The 23,305-nt window shown below is 41.2% G+C and overlaps 1 protein-coding gene across 2 annotated transcripts in view; it reads left to right on the top strand.

Moving 5' to 3' along the window:
- PSMF1 (proteasome inhibitor subunit 1) overlaps window positions 1-23,305 on the top strand; it is a 51,192-nt gene that overhangs the window by 13,441 nt on the left and 14,446 nt on the right. For both annotated transcript variants that reach the window (XM_064275904.1, XM_003411627.4), the window contains exon 4: window positions 6,603-6,788. In XM_064275904.1, the coding sequence (XP_064131974.1) occupies window positions 6,603-6,788 (186 nt within the window). The remainder of the gene's footprint in view (window positions 1-6,602; window positions 6,789-23,305) is intronic.

Raw genomic sequence — 23,305 nt, 5'->3', positions numbered from 1 at the left:
CCTGAAATACAAGTAGTTTCTGAAACCCTACATTGTATCTTGTACGTACCAAGAACAAACTTATTAAGTAAAGTTCCAGATGTGATTTCTTTCCGGTCCTTTTTGTCTTTTGACTGTGTCCCACTGAGAATGTATGTAAGTTAGAGTGTTATGTTCAAAAGGTGCTTAGCTTAATGCTTGTTTTTTTCAGCAGTGTAGCTAACTTACCTGTTTGATATATAGTTAGATTAATTTATTTCCACTTTATTCCATTCTGGGGGAGGTTGTGCCCATTGTCACTGACCTCCTTAGCTTTTAGAGGAAGCCTGGCATCACCATAAATTCACAGTCACCAACTCAGAACTGCCCAGAAACTTGTTGCATGTCTCTAATCAGCTAGCTTTCCAAAGCAACAGCCATTCCGATCGTACCCACTGTGCTCACACGTTTTCAGACCACCCACCTCCCTCATTCTGCCCACACTTCTTTAACTCCTCCCCCTTCCACACAGCCTGAAATCCTCATCAGGGTTCTTCCCTCACCCCTTACAGATTCTCCCCGGCTGGTGTGCCCGCTTCTGTGGCTTCTGTTAACAGAAGGACTTATTTGGTGAGTTTCCTCCTGGGTATCTCTAGCCCATACTTGTTGTCTGAACTCTAGACCCTAGTGTTAATTCCTGCATGTCATCACGTGGAGGTGTAACAGCCACATCAAACTCGGTATATCCAAAATCCAGCCCTGTTCTTTCCCCCTAAACCCACTCCTTTTCTTGTGTTACAGTCACAGCAAAAGGGTCCACCGTTCCCCAGCTGTTCAGGCCAGAAGCCTGGGTCATCACTGATGTTGCTGTGCTCACCCTCACCCCCATGTTCAGTTCATTGTCAAGTCCTCTTTCTCCCGTCTCCTAAGTTATTTCTCAAGTTTGACATTCCCCATCACCTCCACCCCAGTACAAGCCAGGTCTTCTCGCCTGGAGCAACTGCACCAGCACCGTCTTTGGTCCCCCTGCTTCCACTGCTGCTCACCACCCTCAACTGATTCCCCACATAGTAGTCAGGCCAGTCTTTTTAAAACATGGATCAGTCATGGTTAAAACCTTTCCTTGTTGAAAACCCTTCAGTGAATGTTTTCACTGGTAGGATAAAGAATAGAATTCTTAATGAGGCTTAAAGGTTCCGTTTCCACCCCTCCAACCTAGTCCTAGGGAGTCCTGGTGACACGGTGGTTAAAGTGCTTGACTGCTAACTGAAAGGTCCAGCTCTTAGTAAACACGCAAGAAAAAAAATCTGATTGCCAGGAATCATCCCCGTGGAGACTGAGGCTCTGAGAGCTGGAGTGTGGATCTCCCTCCTGTTCATAAGGCCCACCCTTGCCCCTCTCCCTTACAGCCAGCAGTGCTGGGTCCTCATCACCTTCCTTCCTCTGGCCCTCATGGCATGTCTCACCTGCTCTAGGAATTCTTGCCACTCGGTGAACAAACTGGTTTGCTAAGGAATGCAAGTGTAACCTTGCTTTGTTCCTTTCTGCCATGCATCTTCTGTGTCAGGCAACATGTGACAAGTTGTCTTTTGCCACTACCAAAGTGGCAGTTGCTCTACCAAGGCTTTGAACCTACCTGCAGGCAGTTTTGAAGCAGGTCTGATTTCTACAAGGAAACACTTAGCTAGGGAGATAAGAGATCTTCTGACGCTGTCACGCGCAGCTCATTTGAAAGGACAGAGCAGTTAGACTTATCCTCTCCAACTGGCTTGGCCAGGGAAGCAGCAGGGTCCTCAAAGGTCTATGTTCTAAGTAAGAACCTGATGTGTGTAGGGATGTTTGGGTCACAGGCCCTGAGATCTTCCAAGCCATTGTTGGTGTTAACACTTTGTAATCATGGAACTCTTCTTCAAGCACAGTGTTCTTTAGGGTTGGTATGTTAGTGGAGTTGTCCTGGTGGAAAAGATCAGGCAGGAAGTGGAGGTCCCTGTGCCCTCTCCACTTGGCTTTCTCTCATGCCCTCCATGGGCCCCCTTCTATGCTAGAGAAACCCTGAAACCACTGCTAGTTTAATATTCTGTATTTTATGGTTATAAAATAAATACACTTTTTAATTAAACTTTTTTATTTTGGGATAATTGTAGACTAACATTCACTGTCAAAAGCAATAGATCCTTTGCACCCTTTACATAGTTTACCCCAATGGTAACGTCTTATAAAACTGTACTGCGATATCACAGCCAGGATATTGACATAGGTACAGAGACGATGATACAGAACATCTTCACCACCACAGGGTCCCTCCTGATGCCCTTTTATGTGGTCATGCCCACCTCCCCTGCCCTGTCCCTAAGCCCTGGCAACCACCAATCTGTTCTCTGTTGTACAAATGTTCATTTTAAAAACATTATGTAAGTGGAATCATAATGTATGTTACCTTTTGGGATTGCTTTTTCTCACTCAGCATAATACCCTTGCGATCCATTCAGGTTGCCGTGTACATCAATAGCTGCTCCTCTTTACTGCTGAGTAATATTTCACGGTAAGGGTGTACCACAGTTTGTTTAACCATTCACCCGCTAAAGGACGTCTGGGTTGTTTCCAGCTTTTGTCTGTTACAAATAAAGCTGCTATGAACACTCATGTATAGATTTTTGTGTGAACGTAGCTTTTTGTTTCTCTGGGATCAATGGCCAATGATAATTGCATATTTAGTTTTATAAAAAAATTACGAAGTTTTCCAGAGTGCTTGTACATTTCACATTTCCCCAGCAGTGTCCAAGTAATCCAGGTCCTCCCCATCCTCACCAGCATTTGACGTCGCCACTGTTTCCTATTTTAGTTATTTTTTATTCTGATAGGTGGATAGTGATATCTCATTGTGACTTTAATTTGCATTTCTCTAATGACTATTGACATTGAACATCTTTTTATGTGCTTATTTGCCATCTGTATATCCTCTTTGGCAAAATGTGTGTTCGTGCCTTTTGCCCATTTTCTAATTGTATTATTTGTTTTTTTTTTACTGTTGTGTTTTTGAGAGTTCTTTGTTTATTCTGGGAACAAGTCCTTTGTTGGATATGTGGTTTGCAGATGTTTTCTTCCAACCTTTAGCGTGTCTTCTCATTCTCTCAACAGGAATTCTCACAAAGCAAAAGTTTATCTCTTTTTGCCTTTGTGGGTCATGCTCTCTGTGTCGTTGCCTATCCCTAGATCTCAAAGATTTTCTGTTTTTTTCCTCAAATGTTTTATAGTATTATGGTTTACACTTAAATCTGTGATGTATTTTTAATTTTTATATAAGGTATGAGGTTTAGGTTGAGATTCAGTTTTTTTGTTTGTTTTTGGTTCTGTTGTGCGTAGGGTCACTTTGAGTAAAACCGACTGGACATCACTTAACAACAACAACAACATGGATATCAAGTTGCTGCAACTCCATTTATTCTTCACTCATTGACTTGCTTTTGCAACTTTGTCAAAAACAAGTTATCCATATGCGTGTGGGTCTATTTCTAGATTCTTTATCTTATTCCATTGGTATGTGTGTCTATCCCTCCGCTAGTATCACCCTGTATTGATTATATAGCTTTGTAATAAAACCAAACTCATTGCCATCCAGTTGATTCTGACTCATAGCGACCCTGTAGGACAGAGTAGAACTACCCCACAGGGTTTCCAGGGAGCAGCTCGTGTATTCGAATTGCTGACCTTTTGGTTAGCAGCCGAGCTCTTAACCACTGAGCCACCAGGGCTTCAGCTATATAATAGGCCTTATTATCTAGTACAGTGACTCCTCTCACTTTGTTCTTCTTTGTCCAGATAGTTGTAGCTATTCTTGAATCTGTGCCTTTCCACATAAATTTTAGAATTAACTTGTCTGTGTCTCTACAAACCTTGTTAGGATTTCGATAGGAGGCGCCCTGATGTTGTAGTGGTTAAAGCGCTCGGCTGCTAACTGAAAGGCCGGTGGTTCGAGCCCACCAGCTGCTCCATGGGAGAAAGATGTGGCAGTCTACTTCTGGAAGGATATACAGCCTTGGAAATCCCATGGGACTGTTCTACTCTGTCCTGTGCGATCACTGTTGAGTTGAAATTGACTCAAAGCAGCGAGTTTGGTTTAGTTTTCGGTTTGAGTTAAACGTATAGATCAGCTTGGGCAGTATTGATACCTTTACCGTATTGAGTCTTCTAATCCATGAACACAGTATGCCTTTCCATGTATTTGACTTCTCTCATTATCATTTTATAATTCTCAGTATACAGATATTGCACATGCTTTAAGTTTATACCTAGTATTTCTTTTTTTGTTTTATGGAGTGGTTATAAATGGTACTGTTTTTAGTTTGGGTCTTCAAATGTCCATCGTTAGGATGTAGAAATGCAGTAACTTTTTGTCTGTTGATCTTGTGTCCTGTCACCTTGCCAAACTCAAGATGTTCTAAGAGGGTTTTTTTGTAGATTTCTTGGAAATTTCAAGGTATACAGTCATGCCATCTGCAAATAGGGACAGGTTTATTCCTTCCTTTCCAACCTGTATGCCTATTATCCCCACCCCCTCTTACTGTAGAGGCTGGAACGTCCAGTCTCAGGTTCAGTAAGAATGGTGTGAGAGAACCTCCTTGCCTTATTCATCGCGGAGTATGTTTTAGCTGTAGGTTTCTTGTAGATGCTCTTTATCGATCTGAGGAAATTCCCGTCTACCCTAGTTGACTGAGAGTTTTTATTATGAATGGGTATGGGATTTTGTCAGACGCTTTTTCTTCATCAGTTGATAGGATCATGTGATTTTTCGTTTTAGCTTCTGGATTTGGTGGAGCACGTTGATCTGTGAATGCTGGATTGGCTTTGCATACCCGGAACGAATCCCGCTCGGTCACGGTGTCCAGTTTTCATACGTCGTCACGTTCAGTTTGCTGATATTTTGTTGAGGGTTTTTGTGCCTTAAGTGCATGAGAGACACCGGTCTGTAGTTTGTTTTTGTTTTTTGTACTGTCTGTCTACTTTTGGTATCAGGGCAATACTGGTCTCATAAAGTCCATTGGGAAGTGTGCCCTCCTTTTCTGTTTTCTGGACGTGATTGTGTAAAATTGGTGCCAATTCTTCTTTAAGTGTTTGGTAGAATTCTCCAGGGCCTGGAGACTTCCTTTTTTGGTGTTTAAATATGCATTCAGTTACTTTAATAGGGCTATTCAGATTATCTGTTTCATTTTGGCTGAATTGTGGTAATCTATGATTTTTGAAGAGCAGATCTAAGTTGTTGAATTTATGACTGTAAAGTTGTTTGTAGTGTTCCCTTATTATAGTTTCGAAGACTGGAGAATTTGTTGTAATAATTGCCTGTTTCATTCCCGATACTGATAATTTGTGTCTTCTGTTTATGTTTATCAGTCATGCTAGAGGTTTGTCAATTTTACACATTTTGTGAAAACCCTGGCTTTTAATTTTCTCTGTATTCCTCTTTTGAATTTCATCTCTTACCTTCATGGAACCCTGATGGCAAAGTGGTTATGCATTCAGCTGCTAACCAAAAGGCCAGCGGTTCAGATCCACCAGCCACTCCTTGGATACTCTACAGAGCAGTTCTACTCTGTCCTGTTGGGTTGCTATGAGTTGGAATTGACTCGACAGCAACGGTTTTTTTTTTTTTTAATCTTCAATATTTCCTTACTTCTGCTTGCTTAGAGTTTAATTTGCCCTTCTTTTTCTAGGTACTTATTATCAGACTTTGGATTATTAATTCGAGATCTTTCCTCTTTTCTAAAGTAAGCATTTAGTGCTATAGATTTCCCTTTCAGCACTGCTTTAGCTGCATCCCACATATTTTAATATGTTGTCTTTTCATTTTCATTCAGTTATATATATTTTTTTATTTGAGACTTTCTGTTTTATTCATGTGTTGTTTAATTTCTGTGTGTTTAGAGATTTCCTGTTGTATCTGTTATTGATTTCTAATTTAATTCCATTTGATCAGAGAACATATTCCATCTGATTTCAGTTTTTTAAATTTGAGAAATTTTGTTTTATGGGCGAGGATATGGCTTATTTTGAACCACCAATTGTTTAGGAACCTAGAGGCGTGCCCACTCCCTGTTCCCTCAGCCTGTCTCAGCATCTCAGCTGAAGCTCTCATTGGTTTTCTCTCATAGGCAGAGAAACGAGGCTCTGGCAGGATGGGGTAGGAGGTCGGGGCAGCCTTCTGAGAGCCTCTGAGTTAGTGACAGAACTGGGCCTTGAGTTCCCAGAGCCTTGCCTCCTTGGACCAGGAACCTGGTTTATCCCCCATAATGGACCCTTCCCATGACACGTGATGAACACACAATGAGGCTGAGGGCGGGGTGGGTGGGACGGGGTGGAGACAGATGCTAGCCAGTCCAGGCCCTATGCCCCTGCACCCTCAGCTCTTTCTAATGGGGTGGTAAGTGAGGAGGGGCAACTCAGATGCCTAAGAAGCTTAGGCCTAAACTTCGGAGACAACGCCGGGCTATCGCCCCCCTCACCCAGGTCCGCCGGACGGCCCGTTCGCACCCTTGCCAGCAGGCCAAGCGCATCACCAAGAGCTGTCGGGGTGGCCGCCGCCGGCGGAATACTGTGCATAAGGTTGCCAGCCAGCTGCAAACAGCTGACACCTCATCTGCCTCCTGCAGGACCTACAAGAACAGTGAGGAGCTTCGGTCTCGTATCGTATCTGGAATCATTACACCTATCCATGACTTGTGGGACAAGGCCAGTGTGAGCAGTCCTCACCGGGAGTTCCCCCCTGCCACTGCCAGAGAGGTGGACCCACTTCGGATCCCTCCCCACCACCCGCACACCAGCCGGCAGCCTCCCTGGTAAGTGCAGAGCCCCCAGCAGGCAACCCATGCTTCTGTAGGACCATTTCAGTCATCCCCATGGTGACACTTGACCTCATGTGTCCACAGCCAAGTCGGCAGAGGCAGGTATATGGAGGTAGAAATGAAGACAAGTGGAACAGTGAGTTCTTGCACTGCTGCCAGTCCCCCTAACTACCTTGTATCTTAAGGCTGCCTCCCTCCTTTGTAGGGGCCACACGGGGCCCCTGAGTCTGCCCAGGGTCAGTACCTTTGGAGCTTGTGTAGTAGTCTAGGGTTTCTGTCCAAGTGATTAGTTGTTAATCATTCCAGAGCTCTTTGTGCAGAGAACCATAGATCAAGCTTTTTGGGAAAATGCAAAGATGTGGAAGTATAGTAAAACCTGCGAAAGCTGGAACCCATGTAAGGCAGAAACCTGTCAGAGAAGGAAAACTCAAGTATTTCCCACTAAAATGAGCAATAGAAAATAGGAAAACTGCACCCTTTCAAAGGAGGAAAACTTGCAAGACCCTGAAAAACAAGATGGGCCTGTCGAGTTCTGGCCCATATAGTTTCACTATACTTTCCGGGAGGGGCTGTAGTCCCAGTCTCTTGCCCATCTCTCTGCAGTTTAGTCCCCTGACCTCTCTTGACAACGTCACAGCTTTTCCAAAACAGCATGGTGTGAGTGAGTCACTTCCAAGGTCTTTGCGGATTCTGATGGCAGCATTTAGGACTGAGAATTTGCTCTGAGGGAGGAGACAAGGACCAGGGAGATTTTGTCTATAGCTGAGATAGCACTTAGCTCACAATGTGGTAGTCATGGTGGGCTTGGTGAGATGGAGGTGGGAGGAGGTTCACCAGGACACTGCCTGACACATAGTAATCACTCAAATATTAGCTGCTATTGTTCTTTTCTTCTGGTATACAGTTATATACCTTTGATTAGTTAAAAAACCTACTGCCGTTGAGTCGATTCCGACTCATAGCGACCCTATAGGACAGAGTAGAACTGCCCCAATACACCTTTGATTAGTTAAATGGGAAATCAATTATTAAAAAACCTAGTGAAAAAAACTAGGTGGTAAGTCTATTTTTTTTTAAGTCTATTAGGCAAAACCTTAAAAATAATAGGTCTCAGCGGGAGTGTGGAGAATAATGTTAAGCAGTTGAAAAGACTGTCTGATCTAACCTTATTTTACAGAAGGGAACAGAGGCAGAGGTAAGATGACCTACCTAAGGTCATCAGCCAAAATAGAGGCAGAGCCAGGGATAGGGTCCAGATGTCCTTACTCCCAGCACGGTGTGCTGGCTGTGATCAATCTAGAATCTGGTGGTAAGATTTAAGAGTAAGCCCTGGATAGGAATCGAGCTGGAAGAGATTTTGAGACTTTAAGTACGTAGTAATTCTCAGCTCTCTCAGACTCACTGCCCCCACTTTAAAACAAATAGCCTGTGAAATCTCTTTTACTGTCTTAAAATGGAATTCATAGATAATCTAACTTACCTAATGCACAATTTCAAAAGAAATTGGTATGAAGTCCTGACTATGAGAAAGAGTAATTAATAATAAGACAATACATATTTAAACATGGAAATGCCTGGGCATGGTTACACTGGAAAACATAGTCAGACATTTGTGCCTGTATGTGGAGTTATCTTAGATTCCACAATAACAAAAGCTGGCAGATGCAGGTGTGTTGTATTGGCAACTCAAATACCACAAAACTGTGTTGCTATTACTAACATGATTTTTCTGAAATGGTATACAGCTCTTAGGAATATTGTGAACAGTGTTACTTCAGTTACACCATAGTGCATTCCTGGAAAATTGTGTTTCTATTAAAACAGTATAAAAGATGCTTAGCATTCATACATAAAGGGGCCTTAGACTCAGGTAATTTTCGTAGGCTCATGAATATCTAATAGGACATGTGAAAGTTTTGTGATATACAGGTTGTTTCTTCATCATGTGGGACTCCTGTGAATTGCAGTGTCCAGCATCTCTGGTTTCTGCCTATTAAATGCCAGGAGTCTCCCACCACCACTGTGACAAGCAAAAATGTCCCCAGGGCTTCTAGATTGGCCTGGAGGTGCTGCCACCCTAATTGGGAATCATAGACTTGGAGGTGACAGTAGTGAAGGTAGAAATCCTAGCCTTGGAAGAAGTGAAAGAATCAGAAAATAACCATGTTACAACTCCTGCTGAAATAATGTACTTAGGCGCAAAGTTCAGTGGTTGCTAAAACCATTAGGTAAAAGGTTACTGGGAACTTTATAATGTGTAGATCAGACTGATAACACCTGAACCCACTGATCAGTCAGTCTTAACACTAAAAGTGGGACAATTAGACCTTAAGTGTCTCCTCGTGTGATGCAATAGCATGCTCACAGCAACCTGAATCCAGACCTAACTCAGTTTAAAGGAAGTGTGAGGGCTATAAGAATAAGTTAAACAGATCCATAAAGATACAGTAGTCAAACCTGGAGAACGGAAAAAATTTTACAGGACAAATTGACCTTGTGTTTTTCATTAAATAAGTGGCATAAGATAAAAATGGGAAACGGGTTGTTACAGATTTAAAGAGACTTAAGAGTCACGTTTGCTAAATACCATATTGAATCTTGCTTCACAAAAACTAATTTTTGAAAATGATTTTGAGACATTTGGGGAAATTTGGACACAGACCAGGTATTATATAACATTTGGAATTACTGATAATTTTATTAGGTGAGATAATTGAATTCTGATTATGTTTTTTAAAAAAGCAGCCTTTATCTATTAGATATGTGTTGAAGCATTAAGGATGAAATGATATGTCTGGGATTTTCTTTTAAATAATTTCCTCCCCACGGAAGGGTAGCAAAGTATGAGGGGTAGTGGAAATAGTGAAATAAAAATGGTAGAATATTAATAATCATTGAAGCTGATGGACAGGTACATGGGAGTTCATTATATTTCTCTTCTTACTATTTTTGTGTAATGGGAAATTTCCTTAGTAATGAGTTTTTTGTTAATACCAGTCTTTCACAAACTTTCTCAAAATATGGAAGAGAAATGACCCAATGAGGGCGATATTACTGATATTAAAACCAGAAACATAACAAGAAAACTACAGACCTATATTCCTTAGGAATGTAGATATAAAAATCCTCCACAAAACATAGAAAACTGAATCCAGAAACATATAAAAAGGATTACACACCATGGCCAAGTGAAATTTATACCAGGAATTATTGGTAAAACATCTGAAAATCAATATAGTATACCATACTAAATGAATAAAGGAGAAAAAACACATGATACCTCAGTAGACAAAAAAAAAAAAAGCATTTGACAAAATTCCACACCTTTTCATGATTAAAAATAAAATCAACCATACACAGAAAAGAACTTCTCAACCCAATAAAAAGCATCTACAAAAAAAACCCCCACAGCTCCCCTTGTACTTAATGGAGAAAAACAGAAAACTTTTCCTCTAAGGTTAGATACAACACAAGGGTAATTGTTCTTGCCACTTCTATTCAAATGTATTTTAGGTTCTAGCCAGGGCAGTCAGTCAAGAAAAAGAAATAAAAGGCATCCAAGTTGGAAAGTAAAAGGTAAAACAGTCTGTACTTGTAGATGGCATGAGATTTTGTATATGGAAAATCCTAAGGAATACTCTAAAAAAGTAGAACCAATAAATGAGTTCAGTAACGTGATAGGATACAAGAGCAATAAACAGAAATTAGTTCTGTTTTTATATACTAGCAATGAACGACATGAAAATGAAATTAAGGAAGTGATACCCGTTATAATAACCCCTCCAGATTACTTAGGAATAAATTTAACAAAAGAAACACAAGATTTATACACTGAAGATGGCAAAACATCATTGAAAAAAATTAAAGAATATCTAAATAAATGGAAAAACATCCTGTCTTCATGAATTTTAAGACTTAATATTGGCAATACTTCTCAAATTCATCTACATATTCAGTGCAACCCCTATCAAAATCTCAGCTTTCTTTTATAGATGTTGACAAGCTGATCCTAAAATTCACGTGGAAATGCAAGGGACTTAGAATAGCACAATCTTGAAAAATAACAAAGTTGGGGGACTCCCGCTTCCTGACTGCAAAACTTACTACAAAGTTACAATAATCAAAACAGTGTGGTGCTGATGCTGGCATAAGGATAGACATATAGATTACTGGAATAGAATTAGAGTCCAGAAATAAACGTATACATTTATGGATAATTGCTTTTCAACAGGGGTGCCAAGACAATTAAATGGAAAAACAATAGTCTTGATAAATGGTGCTGGGACAACTGAATAGCCACATGCAAAAGAATTAAATTGGACCCGTACCTCACACTGTATACAAAAACTAGCTCAAAATGGATCATAGACCTAAATGTAAAAGCTAAAGGTATAAAATGCTTAAGAGAAAACTTTGTAAATTTTTGTGACCTTGGGTTAAACAGTGATTTCTTAGATATGACACCAAAAGCGCAGGCAACCAAAGAAAAAAATAGATAAATTGGACTTCATCAAAACTAAAACCTTTGTGCTTCAAACACCGTCAAAGAAAACAACTCACAAAATGGGAGAAAATATTTGCAAATTATGTATCTGATGAGACATGTATCTAGAATAAAGATCTGTTATAACTCAACAATAAGACAAACCAATTAAAAGATGAGTAAAAGATTTGAATAGGCATTTCGCCAAAGAAGATATACAAATCACTAATAAGCTTATGAAAAGATGATCAACGTCATTAGTCACTAAAACCAAAAACTGTTCACTCAAATCACTCCTCTCACAGTATCAGTTATTATAAATGGTTAAACTGGCACTCTCCTTGTGAAGAGGAGTCTGTGTGAAGCTGCCGTGGCATGACTTAAGATCTGAGAGGCAGGTGCACACCTTGGTGTACTGACGGATTCAGTGCCTGATACGATAATTCTGCTTTACCTTTCTCCCATTATAAAAGTGATGTGTGTTCATTATTTCTTTTTTCTACTTTGTTTTTGTTTCTAAAATCACTCATTCCGAACATCCAAAATCAGCTACTACTTACTGGAAGTTTCCTTCCAATCTGTTTTCTACGCATATGGAGATAACATTTAGCAGCTAATTAATTTCCTTTCCATAAGAATGTAGTACAGATTTGCGATACCAACTGACAGAATTCCTAATCAGCTGTGCAGGGAAGGGCTTGGCTGCTTCCTTCATTAAAAAAGAAAAAGAAAAAAACCAAACCTGTTGCCATTGAGTCCATTCCAGCTCATTATTAGAGAAATGCAAATGGAAACCACAATGAGTTAATCCTCATTTGTGCACACATTCACGTGTAAGTTTTGTACATGCACGTTCATTGCAACATTATTCATAGTAGCCAAAAGTGGAAGCCACCTAAATGTCTACCAGCCGACAAATGAATAAACAAAATGTGATGCATGCATGCAATAGAATATTATTTGGCAATAAAGAAAAAGAATAAAGTACTGATGCATGCTATAACATAATGAATCTTGAAAGCATCATGCTAACTAAAAGAAGTCAGGCACCAAAGACACATATGGTATGATTCTATTTATATGAAATGTCCAGAACCCATAGGTACAGAAAGTAGATTAGTGGTTGCCAGGGCCTAGAGTGTACGATTCGGGGAGCAGAAATGGGGAGTGGCTAATGAGTATAGGCTTTCTTTTTGGGGTATTGAAAATGTTCTATAAATAGATCATAATGATTGCACAAATCTGTGAACATTCTAAAAACCACTGAGTTGTGCATGTTAAATTGGTGAATTTTATGATATATGAAATATGTCTTAATAAAATTATTTTTTAAAAAGCTTTTTTTATTTGCTTTGTAAAAAGCCTTAGCCTGACTTAAGTGGGAAGCCACTCAAAGATTCTGGGGGCAGCATTTGGCTAGAGTCTGGTGGGTTGGAGAGGGTGAGCCTGGTCACTGCTCCACACCACTCTTAGTAGCTGGGACTTGGTCTCCTTTCCTCACCTCCTGTGCTGCCTCCCTTACCCCCCATGTCAGGGAGAGAAGAGAGTATTATATGGCAGTTAGGAGCACAGGCCTTGGAGATTGAGCAGCTGAGTTGAAATCCTGGCCCTGCCACTTTAACTACCTCTTAAGTGAGTACATTTAGCCTCTTAGAGCCTCAGTTTCTTGATCTGCAGCTTGGGAATAATTATAACTGTCTCAGAAGTTTCTTAGGATTAAATGTGATGATGGCTGTCATATGTTGAGCTCATTGTTCAGAATACAGTAAATGTCCAAAAAATAGTAGACTCAGTGGATCCTGTTCAGGTAGCAGGCAGAGATGAGAGCAAGACTGAAGGAGTAATGAGTGGAGGGTCCCCAAGAGGGGGAACCTTGTTTTATTTATTCACCAAAAAAGGAATTTGATACAGTGAAGCCACTTAGGTATGTCAGTGAGAGGGTGTCTTGGAGCTCTGCGTTTAAGCCCAGACCTGGGCTCTTCATGGGCATCGTTTGCTTTATCACCATCAGGGACCACCATTTATTGAGGATCTGAGAAGCTGCCATTTCTTGGCCGTCCACCATGTGTTGACTGCTGAGCCAAGTGTCATTTATGGCTGCTCATCTTCCACACAGCCCTACAAGAAGACCAGTGGCCTCCCACTTTACATGGGGAGGAGACAGAAGATCGGGGAGGTAGTGTAACTTTCCAGGGTTATCTAGCAGGGAGGGTGGGTCTGAACTAAGAAGCTTATGCTTCCCCCCTCTGCCCTCTAGCTTTAGCTCAGTTTTGTACAAATTCAGTGTAGTACAGACTGATTATGGAGGAACTCCCTGCTGCTCTCCTCCGTCCATGAGGTCTTCCCCAAGCAGGCCTATCTCCCAGGACTTGGGCATGGAACTGGTTGAGACAGTTGGAAGAGGAGGCAGAATGTTTGGGCTTTTTGTCAACCACCCGCCAGTTGATAGCCTATCAGATCTCCCTCTGTAGTCACCTCACTGCCCTGCGCCCCCACCCCTGCTTACCGCCTTGCGAGCCCCCTCTTTCAGCACAGATGTCTGTGATGACGTTGATTTCTTTATCATAGCCACCACCACCATGTTGCTCAGCAACCAGACGCTCACACTTTTACCTTTTTGTTTCTCCCTCAAATGCCCAATTTGGGGGTGGGGCTGCAGGGCAGGAAGGAGGGAAAGCAGCATAGCAGCTGGCCCATTTGGCTGCTACAGGGTGTTAATTACCCATCACTGAGCAACAGTCACTGAACAGCCCTGGCTGGTACTGTGAGCAAGAAATAGCAGCCCCTGCCTCCTTCCCATACGGCGTAGTCGTCTGCCTCACCCCTCAGCTCCCCTACCCTCATCTTGCCTGCTGCACACCTTGAAACCTACAAATGCAAACCACAGTCTGGCTGTCTGTCCTAGTCCATAAAGAGACCTGCTTCCCTAAGCATATAGTGATGTGTGTCCAGAGCTTGTTAAAGGATACTGTGTCTGCTGGTTTGATACTGTCTGCTTCTAGGCTAGGAGTATAGATGGAAAGGACTTTCCATTGTAATGGAAAATTGGGGGTGGAAAGTAGATCTGTCCTCCTGAGCTCTCTAGAGAAGAAGAACTGAAAACAAGCCATCTGTAAGGGAAGTTTTTTCATGTGAGCCTAATTTTTTTGTTGTTGTCTTTATGGTTTTAAACTATTTCTCGTTGCTCCATCTGTCCACGGCCCATCAGGAGACTTAGCCCAAATTCTGTTCCCTGTTATGAAAAACCAATTTTTCTATGCTTAACCAGCTTCGCTAAAAACAAATGGTTAGATATAAAGCTTTTACTTATGTCATTCTAAATCCTTTTTTTTTTTTTTTGGAGCTCTGGTGGCATAGTGGTTAAGAGCTATGGCTACTAACTAAAACGTCAGCTATTCGAATCCACCAGCTGCTCTTTGGAAACTCTGTGGAGCAGTTCTACGGGGTCACTATGAGTCGGAATCAACTCGGTGGCAACAGATTTTTTAATTCATTTTTAGAGCCCTTGGGTGGTGCAGATGGTTAAGCACTGGGCTACTCTCGGAAAGGTTTGTGGTTCAAACCCACCCGGAGGCACTTTGGAAGACAGACAGGTCGATGTGCTTCTGAAAAGTAACAGCCTTAAAAATTCAATGATGCTGTTCTACTCTACCCACATGGGGTTGCCATGAATTGGAACCGATTCACTGTCAGCTGACAACAACAAATTCATTTTTAATCTTGATCAGTGTATCTTTATGTATGTATTTTAAATGTTCACAATTAGTTTGAGTTCTGCACTTTTTAAAAATATTTCATAATCCATTTGCTAAAGGGATAAACATCTCATTTTTAGTAAGAGGCAGTTGTTTGAACAGAACAAGGGGATACTGAGTGGTTTAAAATCAGGAAAGGTACATCAGTGTTGTATCCTTTCACCATACTTATTCAGTCTGTATGCTGAGCAAATAATCCAAGAAGCTGGACTATGAAGAAGAATGGGGCATCAGGATTGGAGGAAGACTCATTAACAACCTGCATTATGCAGATGACACAACCTTGCTTGCTGAAAGTTCAGAGAACTTGAAGCACTTACTAATAAAGATCAAAGACCATAGCTTTCAGTATGGGTTACGCCTCAACAAAAAGAAAACAAAAATCCTCACAACTGGACCAGTAAGTAACATCATGATAAACGGAGAAAAGATTGAGGTTGTCAGGGATTTCATTTTACTTGGATCCACAATCAGCGCCCATGGAAGCAACGGTCAAGAAACAAAAGACATGTTGCATTGGGCAAATTGGCTGCAAGAGATCTCTTTAAAGTGTTAAAAAGCAAAGATGTCACCTTGAGGACTAAGGTGCACCTGACCCAAGCTGTGGTATTTTCAGTCGCCTTGTATGCATGCAAAAGTTGGACAATGAATAAGGAAGACCAAAGAAGAACTGACGCCTTTGAATTGTGTTGTTGGCTAAGAATATTGAATATATCATGGACTGCCAAAAGAACGAACAAATCTGTCTTGGAAGAAGTACAACCAGAATGCTCCTAAGAAGCAAGGAAGGCGAGACTATGTCTCACATACTTCGGGTATCATCAGGAGGGATCAATCCCTGGAGAAGGACATCATGCTTGGTAAAGTAGAGGGTCAGCAAAAAGAGGAAGACCCTCAATGAGATGGATTGACACAGTGACTGCAACAGTGGGCTCAAGCATTAACAATTGTGAGGATGGTGCAGGACCAGGCAGTGTTTCATTCTGTTGTACATAGGGTCGCTATGAATCAGAACCGATTTGACAGCATCTAACAACAGCAGCAGTATTATTGTACTAGTATACTGTGGTTTGCCTAACCTCAATGGGGGTATTTCAAGCATTTCCAATTTTTTGTTATGAACAATACAGCTATGAACATCTATATAACATTTTTTTCTCTTACTTTCTTGAATTATATTCCCTATGCCAGCAGATCTCAAAATCTTTCGTCTCAGAAACCCTCTTAAAATATTATGGAGGACCCCAAAGAGCTTTTGTTTGTTTGGGTTATACCTATTAATATTTATCATATTAGAAATTACAATTGGAACTTTAAAAATACATATTCTTTCATTAAAAATTTTTATATAAAACTGAGGCACCCAACCCAAAACCAAACCCATTGCCACTCATAGCGACCCTATAGGACCGAGTAGAACTGCCCCATAGGATTTCCAGGGAGCACCTGATAAATTCGAACTGCCGACCTTTTTGGTTAGCAGCCGTAGCTCTTAACCACTACACCACCAGGGTTTCCAACTGAGGTACAGAGAGGCTAACACAGGCATTCAGGCAAGAAATAATGGTGGTCTAGACTGGGTAGATGGACTTGGGGTATATTTGAAGACATATCTGACAGGACTAGATGATGGATTGGCCTAATGAAGGAAAGAAAAAATAAAGGATGATACAAGTTTTTTGTTTTTTTTTTTTTTTTTGCGTAAGTAATTTCTGATTTGAGGCTACCATAGCTAATGCTTCAGTGAACATTCTTCCCATAAAACTCTCAGACCGTATCTCTGAGTATTTCCTTAGCATACATTCCTGAAGGTAGAATTACTGCATTAAGGACTAAGCCTATTTTTTAAAGATTTTGATACATACGTATCATATGCCTGGTTGCCCTCCTTGAACAGTTTTATTAGTTGGCATTCCCACTATATTTCAATGCCATTTCCCTATCCATGCCAGTGTCAGGAGTTAGTCTCATTTTTCTTTTAGATTATTTACTAAAACAACATCCCATAACACCTGTAAGCTAACTGAACCCAAATTATAAGGCAAGTAGACTGAGGAAACTGTTTGCGGCATATGTGTATTAGGTTTTTATTGCTGCATAACAAATGACCATAAACTTAGTGGTTCAAAACTACATCCATTTATCATCTCAAAATTCTGTAGGTCAGGATCATAGATGGACTCAGCTAGACTCTGCTCAGGGTACCATAAGACCAAAGTCAGAGTGTCAGCAGGGCTATATTCCTGTCTGGAAATTCTGGGGAAGAACATGCTTCCAGTCTTACTAAGGTTGTTGGCAGAATTTAGTTCCTCGTAGTTGTAAGATTGAGGTGCCCATTTCTCACTGACTGTCGGCTGGGGGCCTCTCCCAGCTCCTCAGACTGCCCCCATTCCTTCTCACATAGCCTCCTCCATCTTCCAAGCCAGCAGTGGCATGTCAGGTCCTTCTCATGCTCTGAATCTCCCCATCTGCTTTCCTCTTCTGCCGCCAGCCAGAGAAAGGTCTCTGCTTTTTAAGGGCTCGTGTGATTAGATTAGCCCACCCAGATAAGCTCCCCCTTTTAAGGTCAACTGTGCCACGTAATATAAAATAATCACAGGAGTGTTATCCCATTATATTCACAGGTTCTAGGGATGGAACCATTGACATCCAGTTGATTCTGACTCATAACAGCCCTATGGGACACAGTAGAACTGCCCCACAGAGTTTCCAAGGCTATAAATCTGTACAGAAGCAGCCTGCCACATCTTTCTCCCACAGAGCAGCTGGTGGGTTCAAACTGCCAACTTTTTGGTTAGCAACTGAATGCTTACCAACTAAGCTACCAGGGCTAATCTAGAGATTAAAAACAACAAAACCAAACCCACTGCCGTTGAGTCGATTCCGACTTATAGCGACCCTATAGGACAGAGAAGAACTGCCCCATAGAGTTTCCAAGGAGCGCCTGGCGGATTCGAACTGCCGACCTCTTGGTTAGCAGCCGTAGCACTTAACCACTACGCCATCAGGGTTTGCAATCTAGAGATTAGGGAGCATGAAATCCTGGGGGGCATTTCTAGAAATTCTGCTTACCACAGTCCACCTGCTTAACCCCAAGATTCACATCCCTACTGTCACGGATTGAATTATGACCCCCCAAAAAACGTGTGTATCAATTTGGCTGGGCCATGATTCCCAGTATTGTGTAGTTGTCCTCTATTTGGTGATTGTAATTTTATGTTAAAGAGGATTAGGGTGGAATTGTAGCACCCTTACCCAGGTCACATCCCAGATCCAATGTAAAGGAAGTTTCCTTGGGTCTGCACCACCTTTTATCTCTCAAGGAAAGGGAATCAAACAGAGAGGGGGGACGTCATACCACCAAGAAAGCAGAGCACGTCCTTTGGACCCGGGGTCCCTGCAAGGAGAAGCTCCTAGTCCAGGGGAAGGATGATGAGAAGGCGGACAGAGAAAGCCTTCCCAAGGAGCTGCTGATGCCCCGAATTTGGACTTTTAGCCTACTTTACTGTGAGTAAATAAACTTCTCTTTGTTAAAGCCATCCACTTGTGGTATTTCTGTTACAGCAGCACTAGATGACTAAGACACATACCAAATGCGAAATTCCTTCACAACTATCCCTGCGCCCTCCCACACACAAAGTTCCCAGGAGTGTTATCCCGTTACTGCATCAACTCAAAATCCAAAATCCGGTCTAAATCCCATCTGCTTGAAAGATCTAAATCCCCCCAAGTCAGTTGCAGTTGAGCCTCCTGGGCACAACTCCTTTCCGTCTGTGAATTATGTGAATCTAGAGAAACGAGGCATGTGCTCTCAGCACAGCCAGCATACACAGCGGTGGGCATAGGAGAAGTCATCAGTTTCTGACAAAAAAGCCATGTGCATGACAAATACTGATTACAGCATTATTTATAGAAGCAGCATTAATACCCTATAGTAGAAGATTAAGTAAATTTTAAATTTGCTTCACTTGAGTAAATATTAAAATGTTAATAAAATGTTTAATGGGCATTAAAAATGTTAATAGCAAAGATGAACAACTTGGGAAAATGCCAGATATAAGTGGAGAAAACCAGTGGAATCCAAAGTATATTTGTAACATTGTATAAAAACATGCTTAGGAAAGAAGACTTAAAGAGAATAACACAATGACTGTAACATAATAATACAATAATCCTTGTGTTAAAGTCAGATTATGGGTGACTTTTTTTCTGAATGTTTTAAAATTTTTTGGTATAATTTATGCATGTCTTTTTTTTTTTTTTTTTTTAATCCTTATCACCTTAAATGCAGTATTTCCCAACCATCCTCAGTCTCTTGTTCACCTTTGGACTCATAGGATATCCCTCGAGTGGTAAAACGAAAGGCTTATTGCCCTAGTTGCTTAGGACATTCTAACTGGTACCATACTTACACGTGTACACACCCCTGACTGCAGTTACCAGCTTCGTCACTTCATCCTAAATTTTCACATTTGGCAGAACAAGGTAAATAAACTCAGACCACCAAAATTCCCTGGCTAAATATACCTTGACTGGGAAACAACCTAGCCCCATATGGCTGGGAGCTTGTTAAAAATGCAGAATCTCTGGCTCCACCTTTGATCTTCTGAATTAGAACCTGCACTTTAACGAGATCCCCCACTGATCCATGTGCACATTATAGTTTGAGCAGCACTGGCCTAGGTGCTTCTGAAGGAGCCTCTCAGATGCTGTGGAAACCAACCAGGCATGAGGGTCTGAAGTCCTCATGTTATTGCTGCTGGGTGCTCTGTGAAACCACAGCTGGCACTCCTGGAGAAGCCTGGTGTGCGTACTGAAAACTTTGTGTTCTCACTCAGTAATCATCCACACGTGCAGACCAGCAGCTGTGTTGAAGGCAGTCATATATTGGTGTTCTGCCCTGGTTGGGAGCATGGGGTTTGAAGGTTCTGGTTCTGGAGTAAGTACACTCCATCGTGACTTTCCTGTTGAATAACACATAGACAGAATGCATAGAGTAGCTGTTTGAGGGCTCTGAAAAGGTCTGGTAGGCAAATTAGGGAAGAAGGCCAGAATTCGAAGTGACCAGCAGTGAATTTACCATTCCCCCACCCCCCTCTCCTCCTTCAGCACCCTCCATCCTGAACTCAAGGAAACCCAGAATGAGGAAGTGGGCATTAGCATGGACGGAGAGTGCTCCAGAGCCCTCTAGTTCTGACTCAAGTTAGAAACGGGTCTCTTAATGCTCAGAGAGTAAGAAAAATGAACCTTTTCCTTTTCTTCCCATTTCTCCATTCTTTTGCACACCAGTCTGCAGCAGTCTGCAAAAACCTAAAACCGAGGGAGAGAAACCTTCCTTTCCATTAAGAAAGCTTGTGGTATAGCAAAAAAAAAAAAAAGGTGGAAATAACCTAAGTGCCCATCAACAGATGAATGGGTAAACAAAATGTGATACATACATACAATGGAATACTACTCAGCCATAAAGAAAAATGAGTTCCCAAGTCATCTTGCCACATAGATGAACCTGGAGGACATAATGTTGAGTGAAATAAGTCAATCACAAAAGGACAAATTTTGTACGATCTCACTTTTATGAAACAACAATAGATAAATATACAGAGACCAGTGTTCATTGGTGGTTCCTAGGGATGGGGACAGGGAGGAAAGGGGGAAGCATTCCCTAGGTAGTAGTCATTTTTTGTTTATGGTGATGGGAACGGTGGCACCAAATGTGGGTGAAGTTTGCACAGCTTGACTAATGTAACTGATGCTGGTAAGTTGTACATGCAAAAAATAGGATGAATTGGCAAATGCTATGTTATATATATAAAAAAAGGGTCGGCAGTTCGAATCCACCAGGTGCTCCTTGGAAACTGTGGGGCAGTTCTACTCGGTCCTGTAGGGTCACTATGGGTCGGAATCAACTCAACGGCACTGGGTTGGGTTTTTATGTTATATATAATTTTGCAATAACAACCATATATATATATATGTAAAACAAATAGGGACTACAGATGCTAATACTTCTTAGATATAACCATTCACCTCACAGGATTAGTTTTCTTGGTTCAAAGACTTAGGGTCATGGCCTTGTGGGACAGTTCAGTCAGTTGGCATAATATAGTTCTTAAACTTTATGTTCTACCTCCTAGTTTGGTGAGTAGTATCTGGGGTCTTAAAAGCTTACAGGCGGCCATCTAAGATAGAACTGTTTGTCTGTATTTGTCTGGAGCAAAAGAGAAAGAAGGAAACCCAAGAATCAGAGAAGGTACCAGACTACAGAACTAATTATCTCCATGAATCACTGCATCCTCTACCTTGAGACCAAAAGAACTAGATGGGGCCTGGCTACCACTACAGAACATTCTGATCAGGAATACAATGGATGGATCCTGATAGGGAGAAAAACTGTGGAACAGAACTTCAAATTCTTAAAGAATCCAGACTTACAAGACCCACAGAGACTGAGGGAATCCCTGAGATACTCTAAACCTTGAAGCAAAATTGTTCCCTAAAGTCACCTATTAACTAAATAGCAGGTTAGCTCAAAAAGTAATGACTGTCACCCTTGAGTACTGTGTTGTTTTTAAGTAAATTATGAGATCAAATGGACAACAGTTACTCTAAAGCATAGATGAGAAGTTAAGAGGGCAGTGAGACTAAGTGGGAATAAGAATGGGGACACAATGTGGAGAATGTAACCATTGTCACTGATCACTGTGTAGAAATTGTTGAGTGGGAATGTGTTTTGTTATGTGTATTTTGAAACAAAATATTTAAAAAGGGTCTCAAGAGTAATGAGTATTGAGTAAACCTGTTTTTTTCTTCTCTCTGTCCTCCTCATTGGGCTCTGGACACAGGTGCAATCACAGAAAGTACATGGTGACCAAACCAAAAACCACACCCAGTGCCACTGAGTCGATTCCGACTCATCGCAACCCTACAGGGTAAACAAAGCCAGCTTACTAGCAGAGAATAAAAGAGTCCCAGGGATCTAGAAAGTACTGAGGAGATCACAGAGAGGAAAAAGCTCAGAAAGCGAATTCATAAAGTTGTTTATAAACTCCTGGCCTCGTTCCCAAGCTGTACTAAGTAGATCTGATTGTGAATAGCATGCCAAAGACTTTGAGAACAGAACTGCAGGGTACCTGCCATCAAGGTCCCAGACTGGGCACTGGATAATGTGTACATGAGACATCTGAACAGCACTGCAAATACTTTGAAAATAGAATTGACATCGAAATAAGAATTCATAGGAGGCTGGTTGGAACTTGGGCCCTGAACCCAACCAGGTTGGTTACGTACTAAAATAAAAATATCAATATTCTCCTAGAGCCTTGTAACAATGTCCAAAAGGTTCAGGATACAATCCAAAATTAACAAGCATATGAAGAACCAAGAAAATTTCATCTCACAAAAAGGTAATCAACAGAAAAATGTGAAGATGACACAGATGTTGGAGTTGTTTGACACTGACTTTAAAACAGCTGTTATAAAAATGCTCCAGAAAGTGAGGGCATTAGTCTTGAAACTAACGGGAAGATAGAAAGTCTCAGCAAAGAAATAGAAGCTATAAAAGAAGAACCAAATGGGATTTTTGAACTGAAAAATACAGTAACCGAAATAAAAGCCTCATTGGATGAATCAGTAGCAGAATAGAGATGGCAGAGGAGAGTCAGTTATTGTGAACTGAATTAAAGTTCCCCAAAAAGATGTGTTGGAGTCCTAGTCTCTAAATATGACCCTCTTTGGAAATAGGGCTTTTCTTTTGTTAGATTAGTGGAGCAGTGCTGGAGTAGGGTTTGTCCTAAACCTAATTGTGTCTAAGTGGTGTCTTATAAAAAGGGAATAGACACAGAGACACACAGGGGAAAACAGATGATATATGATGATGGAGGCAGATACATCTACAAGCCCAGGAACACCAAGGATTGCCGGCAGCTACTAGAAGCTGAAGGAGACAATGAAGGACCTTCCTCTACACCTGGTATCTGTTTTGGTTTTCTGGCCTACCAAAACTGTGAGACAATAAATTTCCGTTCTTTAAAGCCACCCACTTGTGGTATTTATGTATTGGCAGCACTACGTAACTAACGTATCAGTGAACTTAAAGATAGATCAATAGAAGTTGTCCTATCTGAACAACAGAAAAAAAGATTTTTAAATAAAACAGTCTCAGGGATCTGTTATAAAAGGTCTAACATTGGAGCCATCTGAGCCCTAGAAGGAGAAGAGAAAGACAGCAATGCAGAAAAAATATTTGAAGAAATAATGGCTGAAAACTTTTTCCA

The sequence above is a fragment of the Loxodonta africana genome, chromosome 24 (assembly GCF_030014295.1).
Source record: "Loxodonta africana isolate mLoxAfr1 chromosome 24, mLoxAfr1.hap2, whole genome shotgun sequence".
In the NCBI taxonomy this organism is placed as follows: domain Eukaryota; kingdom Metazoa; phylum Chordata; class Mammalia; order Proboscidea; family Elephantidae; genus Loxodonta; species Loxodonta africana.
Note: the sequence above shows the minus strand (reverse complement) of the source record. Positions and strands in the feature narration are given on the sequence as shown.